This window comes from Theropithecus gelada, chromosome X (genome assembly GCF_003255815.1).
Source record: "Theropithecus gelada isolate Dixy chromosome X, Tgel_1.0, whole genome shotgun sequence".
Classification (NCBI taxonomy): Eukaryota; Metazoa; Chordata; class Mammalia; order Primates; family Cercopithecidae; genus Theropithecus; species Theropithecus gelada.
This window is the reverse complement of record NC_037689.1, coordinates 53,144,687-53,156,750: the sequence shown is the minus strand read 5'-3', so window position 1 is coordinate 53,156,750 and position 12,064 is coordinate 53,144,687. Positions and strand designations below refer to the sequence as shown.

The window sequence follows — 12,064 nt, the reverse complement described above, 5'->3', positions numbered from 1 at the left end:
ATGTATGGACCTGCACCTGTCAGTCCAGGTAGCTCATATGTGCTGTAGCATCTAATGGTATGAGGGACATGTAATGCTGAAAAGAAGGGGGAAAGGAGGTGTTCAGACGAGATATAAGTATGCATTTATCAGTGTTGTGGGGTATTCACTTGCACCTTCCATTGGCTCTCGCAGCCATGTTATTGGCATATAATTCAGTTGAAGATTTAGTACCTGGACATTTTCCTAAGTGGGTCTTGCTTACTTAGCTATCAGACTCAAGTACTTTCAAACAAAGATTCGAAAGATTTTGGGGATCACCCTGCTTTTTCCCATAGGAAATCACTTTTGTCCTGTCTTTTTAAGACTATTTTAAGCATATATATTTCAATATTAAAATCATAGATAATCTTAAGCTGTTTCCTTAACCTCTTTGGGCCTTTTCTTATCTGTAACATAAAGTTAAAACAGGTTATCTCAAAAGTTACTTATCCCCAAGTTTCTTTGATTCTATGCTAAATGTTATAAAGGCAGAAAGGGAAATGGAAATGGATTATTGTACTTATCTCAAAGCTTGGCCATGATCAGCAAAGTCTTACCTGATCTTCTGGGTAACAACTCTTGTAACAGAGCTATAAGATATAGAAAACAGTGTTGTAGTACATAGAGTGTGGCATGTCACATGAGACCAACTGTTCTCTGAATAGAAACACACACTAAGAGCAAGACGTGAAAAACCATTGCATAGAACCTCATATAAATGATCCCTTGTGTCCCTACACTATAGTTTCCTCAGTAACTCAAAGGTAAAACGCAAGTATCTTGTGTCTAAGAGGATCAAAATGTCACCTTCCTTCTGTTTTATTTGTTACTTGTGGGTTTTGTATAGTTTTATAGAGTTTTTTTTATCACTCATTTGATTTTCATAAAAATTGGGATTGTTTGGAAGAAGAGTCATTAATATTCTTTACAACTTGTTCTTGTTCCTCCTTTTATGTTCTTTGCTGGTGCAGGCTTCTCTCTTATGTAAAATATTCCACTGATGCCCTTGGTAGATTTCGAGGTTGTTAAAGAAATTGTAATAACAGATCAGGGAACAGTCAGGGACTGCCTGTCCTATACTGTCTGACCCTGACTAACCATTTTCCTTGTAGTTATAAATCTTTGTGTACAGACTGTAATTCAAAAAACAGTTTTTATCAATTTAAATTCAGCAAATCTTTCCAAATGCTAAGGCTTTTTATAACAAGGGACAGAAAATTGAGTTGTCAGCTATTGATGCCATTACCTATTAACAATGCCAATGACATTGAAATGATTTTTTGGATTTATGAAGGGAACATTTTACTAATGAAAATAGCAAATGAAAATGGCCACTGTATTAGTCAATTTTCATGCTGCTGATAAAGACATACCTGAGACTGGGCAATTTACAAAAGACAGAGGGTTACTGGACTTACAGTTCCACATGGCTGGGGAGGTCTCACAATCATGGCAGAAGGCAAGGAGGAGCAAGTCACAACTTACGTGGATGGCAGCAGGCAAAAAAAGAGCTTGTGCAGAGAAACTCCCGTTTTTAAAACCATCAGATAGCGTGAGACTCATTCACTATCACGAGAACAGCGCAGGAAAGACCAACCCCCATAAGTCAATCACCTCCCACCAGGCTCCTCCCATGACATGTGGGAATCGTGGGAGTCATAATTCAAGATGAGATTTGGGTGGGGACACAGCCAAACCATATGAGCCACAAAGGAGAGATTACCCTTTTTAAAAATCTGTGGTTTGCCCACAATGTTTTCCATAAATAAAAATGTTTAGAAATTCTATTTATGGATATGTAGGTATTTAATATTTGTATATTTAGTTCTTATTTTTTCTCTAAATGGTTATGACCTCTACTAAGTAAAATCAAAACACACACACACATGTATACACACACATACAGACCTGCTTTACCTTGCTTGGGATCATTATTTCCCATGATGAAATAAATAAATTTCTGCAACTGTTTATCCTGGAATACACTGCATAGAGTTGTCAGTTTGAGAAGCAACTTGATTTCAAATCTGAGTCTAGAATTTTAGCATGTTTCCTTGTGACTTCTAGTTTGGGGCTTTTAATTTCCTTTTTGTTCTCTCTACTCTCAGTTTATGAAACAGTGTGGCATTTTGGCAGTTGAATAGGCCCATCATAGCCTCCCAATTTCTGTGTTGTAGAGGATAGTTGCCGGCTTATTAAATGCCCTGCAGGACTCTCAGGGAAGTCTGTGTTTAGTGAATAGTGATGAGTCAATGTTGATTTCTTAGTTTTGACAAATGAACCATATGGTTATGTAAGATGTTAACATTGGGGCAGGGTTTCTCAACCTTGGTGCTACTGATGCTTTGGCCTGAATCATTCTAGTTTTTTGTTGTGGGAAGCTGCTCTGTGTACTGCTGTTTAGCAGAATCCTGGCCTCTATCTACTAAATGCTAGTAGCACCACCTCAACGCACCCCCTCACCCCCAGCCAGTTGTGACAACCAAAAATGTCTCCCTGTCTCCCGTAAAAGATAGCAGGATGAAATCACTTTTTGTCAGTCCCAAACTAACTAGAACCAGGAGAGAATGAAAGGAGGAGGGTTCATGGTTACATGCCTGAGATAAAGACTGTCTCAAGGACTTTCTAAAGTCGCCCCACAAGAAATTCCTTTGTTAGGACTGCAGCAGTGCACATAAGATGCTCTCAAAAGAACATCTGCCCAGTAATGGCATCTCCACTAATAAACTGACACCAGTTCTGGCGTTGAGCATCTGAAACCAATGAACTATGTTTCCAAGCAGCTTATGTAAACTTCTGCTTTTACCAATAAAAGTTTCCCTCTGTCGTCTCCTCTTCAAATGCATCTTGGGTTGTAATCCTCATTTCTAAATCAGAAATAAATTCAACCTATTTGGAGATGTTTTTCTCTGATGTTTTTGGTTGACACTCCAAACATTGTTATATTTCCTCTGGGGTATGGCATCATTTCCGGTTGAGAACCACTGACCTAGAGAAAAGCTATCTGCCTGTGCAGTTCCTTTCAAGGGTCCCAAGTGTGAATTTTGTGTATACCTATATTTTAAGCCAGATCATTCTACACGTACCTTCTAAGTCCAGATGAAGTCTGTTAGCCTTTTATGTGTGATACCATCACAGAGAAACCAACACAAGGACATTTACTTTAATCTATAAAGTAAATTTTGGACAGTTTGAGAAAGTAACTTATTTTGTCTTCTACTCTTTACAAAATCTTTATAAGTTTATGTTTTTGCTCTTCAGGATGACTAGGCAGGTTTTTAAAATTCTGACTTCATACAGATTTTATAATCTTCCTTTTATTTGTTGTGATCACATTGCAGCAGAATTCCCACCCACTGTTCAATTCAGCAGATTTTAACAGAGTCCAGAAGTATAGTTCCTGTCTTTAATTAATCTGCAATTTAGGAAAGAAATTAACGAGGTCTCGTTATGTATTGTTTCCAGGATGGTAGTTTCTTGTTATCTGAGAATTACTGGGCACAGTCTCTTGCCTAATGTTTACTTCTCTATATAGAGTTGACCCTTGAAAACTACAGGTTTGAACTGTGTGGGTCCACTTATGTGTGGGTCCACTTATAACTGGATTGTTTTCAACCAAATGCGTATCAAAAATACAGTATTCAAGAGATGCGAAACCTGCGGATATGGGTTCAGCTGGGCCTACTGTGGGACTTCAGTATGCATGGATTTTGCTGTATCTCAAGAGTCCCGTGGGAGTGGGGCTGCGGGGGGCCAGGAAGCAACCCCTAGCATATACTGAGGGACAACTGTACTAATTACTGTAGTTTATTAACTATTCACATGGTTTTCACAAACCTCACAATTGAAATGTCAATTGCCTTCTCTTAAAAATACAACGTATATGTTTATGGTAGCTGGGATGCAGGGCTTGCTGAGAAATACTTAATTGCATTTCTTCTGTAGCCATGAATTAGTGTTATTACCTTGAGAGAAAAATGAGTATTCAGGTGGACCTCCTGGCAGCCAGTTAGCCCTTCAGTGTCTAAGGATTTATGGAAAGCACAACATCAAAGAAATCCAAAAGTTACTCGGAACCCTGGCAACTCTCCTACCTCCACACTTGCCATGTAATGCCCTTTGAACTTACTATATTGATAGTTAGATCCCTTTGCTAGAAATTCCAGATATTGAGAATTCTTTAACTGTCTTTATACTTTGTTATATTTGTATAAAGGTGACATTTGTATGAAGCCACCCTCCAATGTGTTGTAACAGAGCAATAGTAATGACAACTGATTCCTTCCCCTAGCCTTTATGTTATGGATAGTTGCTGACAGGTGAAGACCAACAGAAAAAGAGGAGAAACCCAACATAATTCCAAACTGTGACTGTCACAATGGAAGGAGCTGTGATAGCTTTGCTTTTTGTGTGTGCATGACATAGAAGGGGAAAATGGAGTTACTGCCAAAACAACAGCAAAAGCAAAACAAAAGAAAGCCAACAAACAAAACAAAACCCAGGGCTAAATGACCTTTCCAAGAGATTTTGCTAGGATGGCTTGAAACTGGTGTTTAGGGATGAGGACAGGGTCACCCTTGATACTGAGAGGGAAATATATCTGAGACTTTTATGTATCTCAACAAATAATGGTACTTACAAAGATTATCTCAGTCCAATGAATGCCATCATACTTATCTTTTGACCTTAATAACTTCCTGCTATTCCAGTCTATCCCTATATATTTTTTTCTAGAATGATCGAAATGTAATTTTAGCTGGGTTTAATTCTAGTTCTGTTAGGTCTTTACAGAAGCTTGCCTGGTTTTTAATTCTTTCCTTCTTTATCGCCAGACAAAAGGAGAGGCAATATACCACTAGGATATAGAATAGTTTGTCATAAAAATGAAAGATTGAAACAGAGTGAGAATGTGAATCCCCATACCTTGTCTTCAGTGCTGTCAGTTGGCATAGGTGAGCAGTTTTAAAAGAGCCAAAATAATGGATCTTGCATCTTAGGGGCTAGACAGAAATTTCAGAATGTTCAACATTTAAGCACAGAATAATCTATAGTATTCTGAAAGAGTAGAACATTCTACAGCCTCCCTTGGTAATTCACACTAATGCTTTAACAACTTTCAGCATCAGGAAATTCTTCCGTATGAGCTACAGCCTAAATTCTTCATGCTGCTTACGTCTGTTTCTTCTTGTTCTGTCCTCAGTGGAGAGATTGAACAGCTGGTCACAGGCCCCTATGCGAGAGCCATTCACGTAATTGAAAACTGTTATTAAATCGCCCCTTCAGCAGTCACTCTTTCTTGCGTGTTTTCTCTCTCTCTCTCTCTCTCTCTCTCTCTCTCACACACTCTCTCTCTCTCTCTCTCTCTCTCTCTCTCTCACTCTCTCTCTCATTCTCAGAATCTGGGACGATTCCAGAGCTGATTAACATGTTTCTTTACTGATGACCTTCTCAGCTTTTAATATGTTCACGTGTACTAAGAATTTTAAGAGGCAGATATAATGTGCAGTATTTCTTTAATTAATTTGACCTTCTCATGAAGCATTTTGCTGGACGATTGATCTGCTGGACATACAGGGAAACACTGACTCAGAGATTTTAGTTGAGTAGGAACCCTATGTGAGCCTACAGTACAGAACAAAAGAAAGTAATCCAGTTACACTGTCCAGAGAAATAGAGGTACATTCTCAGCAATTATATTTGAAGAATAGTTTTCTAAATGACAATGGCAAACTAAGCCGTGTCATATGAAGAAGAAATAAAAAGAATAGGAATGAAGAGGCATAGACAGACAAGACAGCTCTGGTAAAATATTTAAAGAGCTGTTCAAAGACAAGAACTTCTGGGTTGCTGGTCAGATGGATAATAAAAATGACAATAACAATAGCAAACATGATTCTTGCTATGTCTCAGACACAGTTCCAATTGCCTTTCATTTGTTGACTCGCGTAATCGTAAAATAACTCTATGAGGTAGGCACTATTAATATTTCCACTTTGTAGCAGAGACAAATTAAGACAGAGAGATAAAGTTATTTTCCTAAGGTCACACAGCCAGTGAGTGGTGAAGCTGAGATCTGAACTCCAGTGGTTTCACTCTGGAACTTCTACTCCTATATGCTGTGCTGATGGATTTCAGCTCAATGTGATGAAGCACTTTTGACAGGGTTATCTGGACATAGGTGTTCAAGATCACCTTCTAAGGATGTTTCCTAGCTCCCTCACATGGGTGGTGTAGTGGCTGTAAGCACACACTGGCATGGGTAAGAGTTTGGATTCAATGAATGCTGAGTTTGGACTCAAATGAAACTTGAAAGTCTTACAGCTCTGTGGTGCCATGCCAAAAGGATGAATTGACCTGTATGATCTTTTTCATCTTTAGATTCCATAATTCTTTATAAACGTTCTTTTCCCCACAAAGTACCTCTGCAATGGAACTCTACACAGAGAAAAGTGCTCAGCAACAACTTTTTAAAATTTAACTTTTAAGTTCAGGGGTACATGTCTAGGTTTCTTATGAGGTAAACTTGTGTCATGGGGGTTTGTTGTACAGATTATTTTGTCACCCAAGCCAAGTACCCATTAGTTATTTTCCTGATCCTCTCCCTCCTCCCACCCTCCATCCTCTGATAAGCCACAGTGTGTGTTTTTCCCCTCTATCTGCCCATGTGTTCTCATCATTTAATTCCCACTTATAAGGGAAAACATATAATACTTGGTTTTCTGTTCCTGCATTAGTTTGCTAAGGATAATGGCCTCCAGCGCCATCCATGTTCCTGCAAAGAACATGTTCTCATTCTTTTTCTGGCTCCATAGTATTCCAGGGTGTACAGGTACCACATTTTCTTTATCCAGTCTACCACTGGTGGGCATTTAGGTTGATTCTAGGTCTTTGGGAAACAGTAGCATTTGATCAGAAGTTTGAACTGATATGATTTTGCAGCTAGGAAATCCAAAGTTAAACAGTTTATTATAGTGTTGCTAAATTTAGAATTAGGGGTAATGACTGGAGTACTGTTGAGGTGATCGGTGTTATAAGCCAAATGACCTGTCAGTTTAAACCCTCTTGCCTTTCTATCTGAAATGTGGATATGTCCTTTATCAGCAAACCACATTACAAGAGAAGCAACTTGGGTTTGCAGCTTAAATACCCATTACTTGTGTGATACTAAGTATCCCCATGTCATATATTCAACTGAAATTGGCTGTGGAATAAGTAGTGTTTCTTGGTTCTTGGCAAAAGCAAATGAAAATCATCTCTGGAGAAAGCACTTTTATTCTAGGCTCAAACTTTTATTTATCTCTAGAAAATATTTGTAAGGTCAATTTAGTACGTAGTAAAAAACATTTAGCACACAAGAAATCAAGGTGGAAAAAGAAAGAAATCAAGGTGAATGAGAACCAGAAGAAATAGCAAACCGTAGAAGCAGACCTACAATAACATCATATTCCAGAATTATTAGATTATTTTTTAAAATTATGTTTATACAGTTAGAAAAAAAAAAACATTGAAAAATATCTGCAGGGAACCACAAACTTGAGAAGTTACCTTAAAAATGACCAAGTAGTATTTCTAGATATCAAAAGTACAGTAATCAAAATTTAAACCTTTATGGGTTTACAGCAGACTGGCAAGAGAAATGGATACCCAGACAGTAAGGCAGAAGGAATTAGAAAGAATGAAGCAAATAAGGATGTTTTAAAAAGATGTGGGGCAGACGGGGGGAACTAGGGAAGGCCTGTTCAGAGAAATATAGATTGAAGAAGTCTAACATTTATCTAACAGAGTTCTGAAAGTAGAATAGAGAGGGAATGGAGAAGAGGCACTATTTGTTGAGAGAATGAGAAGATTCCAGAGCTGATTAAAGACTCTAAATCACATGTTTAAGGAGTCCAGTGAATCCTAAGCAGTCTAAATCAAATCCTAGAAACACAGCACAAGATAGGAAAAGGATAGATTATCTTTAAAGGAGCAACAGTCATCTTTACTATTGACTTCTCAACAGCAACAGAGATACATGAAAGTGGGGTAATATTTCAGTATTCAAAAACAAAATAAAAACAAGACCCAAAAACCTTTCCATCAAAAACTTTATACTTGGGCCAGGCACGGTGGCTCATGCCTATTATCCCAGCACTTTGGGAGGCCAAGGCAGGCAGATCATTTTAAGTCAGGAGTTCAAGACCTGCCTGGTCAACATGGTGAAACCCCATCTCTACTAAAAATACAAAAAGTAGCCGGGTGTGGTGATGTGCGCCCATAGTCCCAGCTACTTGGGAGGCTGAGGCATGAGAATCGCTTGAACCTAGGAGGCAGAGATTGCAGTGAGTCAAGATCGTGCCACTGCACTCCAGCCTGGACAATAGAGCTAGACTCATTCTCAAAAAAATATATATTTAATGAAGATAACTATCAGGAATATGGATTTTAAAAAAAAAAGTATTTTCAGACAATCAAAGCTTGAGAAATGCACCACCAACAGCTAAAGGAAATTCTAAGGGACATATTTCAGGCAGAACTAATCCCAGATGGAAGATTGGAGATGAAAGAAAGCAATGAAGAGCAAAAAAGTAGTCAATATATAGGTCAATCTATCTAACAATATAAAAAATTAAAACAATCCTATAGGGTTGGAAAAAATAAGGTATAATTAAAATTCATGAATATAGTAACATATAAATCAAATGATGGTATTTTGAGATTGTTGAGATCATTGTCCTCTATGGGATGAATGGTATTTCTTACATTTAGACTTTGAAAGAGAGAGAGAAATAGGCAGACAGAATCATCAGGGCATCATGAAAACAGCACTAAGCCAGGAGGTTTGGATTCTATTATCAACTCTGCTGCTAGTTGTATGGCCTTTGAAAAGCGACTTTTCTGATCTACAAAATCAGTTTGTCTATTAGATGAGGCTTGGGAACCAGATGAATTTTAAAGCCCCTCATTATGATTCTATGAGAAATAGATTATCTAGAAAAAAATCAATTGTCCCCCTCCTTTGAAATTTTATCAGTAAACACCTGCATTTCACTTCTGGCTAACTTTTATGTATCAGTTCAAAAATTAGAATTAAACATAGTCTCGCTCAGGTGTGTAGTTTGCTTTACCTTTCTCATTTGTTGGTTTTATTTTCTTTTGTTGTCATCTAGTAGCCACAAAGAGTAATGGCAGTTTACCAAAGCCTTAGGAGTAGGTAGCGCTTTGGATATTAGGGAGCATTTGCAGAAACAAGCTGTGAAAAGCCAGCCTAGCTTTGCAACCATTGTTCTTCCTTTCTTTTTTGTTTAACTTATTAATTGAACTGATATACAACTCCTTTGCCATCTTGCCTTCTTTTCTTTCATCCTTTTGTCCTCCTCCTCTCTCCCTCCTGTCTTTGCAGGCTAATAATAAGCCAGAGATTGAAGCGGCCCTCTTCCTAGACTGGATGAGACTGGAACCCCAGTCCATGGTGTGGCTGCCCGTCCTGCACAGAGTGGCTGCTGCAGAAACTGCCAAGCATCAGGCCAAATGTAACATCTGCAAGGAGTGTCCAATCATTGGATTCAGGTATTAGGAACAACAACAAAAAAAAAAGTCATTTTTTTCTCATCATTTTTCACCTTTTTATGACTTGATCTTTTATCTCCTGTGCCAGTTGCTGTTAGTTCGTCCCTCTCCAAAGTGGGAGAGAAGGTGATTGGGCTGGAACATCGATCATTCCTGTCACCCTCCTGATGGCTAGGTTATTTTGGTGGATCTCACTTATTAGGCTGGTGTCCCTTTCCACCTTCACTCTTCAGCTCTTCAGAACCACATTTTTGGTTGAGCAGGACAAAGCACGTGTCTTCACGGAGGTATTACAGATGAACTGTACCTCCTCCTTCCTGGAACCAAAACATTTTTACCATCTTTCCTTTTTCACGGTCTTTTCTGTTTATAGAAACTTCCCAAGCATCAGTTATAAAACTGAGAGATGATTCTATTCTGGGAGGAACCATAATAGTAGCTCAGTCTCTCATTCACTTTGCACCATTTTTTTTTTCTCCCTTAAGTAACGAGAATTGTTTTCAGCATCTGAGAACTTACTTCTTTATCTGTGAATCTGATTACATTCTTTGTATATTATCCCAATGAACTTCTAAAGGAATAAAAAGTATGCAAGTAAATGGAAGATTCACAAAGCAGCTAAAAAACAACCAGTCCTTATATATTTATAAGTGAAAGACATAGGAAACATAGCAGGTTATTCTGATATTCTTAAAATATCATGGAAAACAAGGCTAACTAAATCTTTAGCCCTGTTGACCTGTTTGGGGAGACCAGATTTTTTTTTAATGAATTAATCTCACTTAACAGTAATCCTAAATCCTAATTCTGAAACTGTGATGTCCTTAAATGTGTGAATCAACATGAAGGTTTCCATAGTGATGAATAAGCCACAAAGTTGTAAACTAGCTATATGGTCTATGCCTGTGCAGAATCCACTTAGCAGCTAAGTAAACACTCTTTTCCAGTTATGTGTGAACTGGTTTTGTTACTTTATTTTCTAATAACTACCTTGTACTATTGCATGCTTTTTATTCATAGTGCTTTTTAACTTTTGGTGTTTATCCTTGCATAGTCATGCTGTTTACAAAGAGGTTTTACAAAACTTTTAGAGGTTTCTGAAGCCTAGATAGACAACAGTGAGTAGGCAGTGCTTGCAAGATACCTTCTTTCCTTCCCGGTTTCGTGGCAGGTAAAAATGATGCCATGGGGTGGGGAGTGGGGAAGGGAAGCCATAAGTGACTGCTTTAGATTTCTAAGCTATCTTTTCTCTGCTTCCTTAGCTAGTGGGCTTTTGTATACAGGGGAAATTTTTATAAACTAAAGAGTAATGCTTTGGAGGATCTGAAAGAGCACTTTCACCTGCAATTCTTTTGCCCTTAGCAAATTACATTATTTTAGGACTCAGCACTTCTCATTCCTCCTTTCCCCTCTTGAAAGATGGTTGGGATCTAAAAAAGATAGCTTTCCTTCCCACTTCCCCATATGTGACATAAGAAATATGTTTATGTGAATTGGCTAAGGTTCTTATCTGAGAAAGCAAAAGGCAGGAGAGTATGAAACAAAGAATATCACATTCTGATAATGGAGGAAATGTACCAACTGGTATTTACAAATTATAAATTCTTCCATCTAATCCAATTTTCATTTTCTCTTGGGGCTTCGGTTATCATTTGTAGGTAATGTGGTGAGAGATTTCTGAAGAGATAGAGATAAAAGAGGTCATTCGAGTAACTGTTTGAAGATGAATCATATCAGTCAATTAGAAAACATTATTAAAGTGAGACTTGTTTTAATTGCAAGTTCTTGTTCACATTTCTTTTGTCTTATGAAATTGCTTTATCTTGACAATTTTTTTGAAAATAATTGCTTCAGAAAACTTTTGTCCCCATGATGGGTAAGGGGCATGCACGGCATCAGTCTGTCTCTCCTGGAAGTTCTTTTAAATTTGAGTATTTGGTTTTCAAAAGACTGGAAATTTGCCAATACCTTCCTACTTAATCTCAAAGAGTTCCTAGTGGAGTTTAAATAAGAGCTGAGTTTTTCTTCCCTCCTTCCATATATTTATAGGATAATCTTTCTGCCAAAATGTTTTGATACTGTAGGAGAGGCACCGGAGAAATCTGGAGGTAGGAAGTTAATCACTTACCTTGTGGGACTAATGAACATTGCATTCTGTTTCTCAAATTAGAACGTGGTAGAAGGTTTATTAAAGAGTGTTCTTTGGGAATTTGATTCGAAGAAATACATATGTGTTTGTTTTTGCTCTTTATCAGGTACAGGAGTCTAAAGCACTTTAATTATGACATCTGCCAAAGCTGCTTTTTTTCTGGTCGAGTTGCAAAAGGCCATAAAATGCACTATCCCATGGTGGAATATTGCACTCCGGTAAGTTAGACACCTGCCTGACTTGAGAGTTAGTTCACCTGGGATACATTTCAGTTTTGTACAGTACTGCAGATCATGTGTAATGCTGTGATTTGTCCCTTCCCCAGATGTTCCCCAGCTAAAGTGG

At 38.0% G+C, this 12,064-nt stretch overlaps 1 protein-coding gene across 1 annotated transcript in view; it reads left to right on the top strand.

Annotated features, from left to right (window-relative positions):
* DMD (dystrophin) overlaps positions 1-12,064 on the top strand; it is a 2,044,437-nt gene that overhangs the window by 1,969,828 nt on the left and 62,545 nt on the right. The window contains exons 67-68 of the mRNA XM_025371836.1: positions 9,404-9,570; positions 11,826-11,937. Of these exons, the coding sequence (XP_025227621.1) occupies positions 9,404-9,570; positions 11,826-11,937 (279 nt within the window). The remainder of the gene's footprint in view (positions 1-9,403; positions 9,571-11,825; positions 11,938-12,064) is intronic.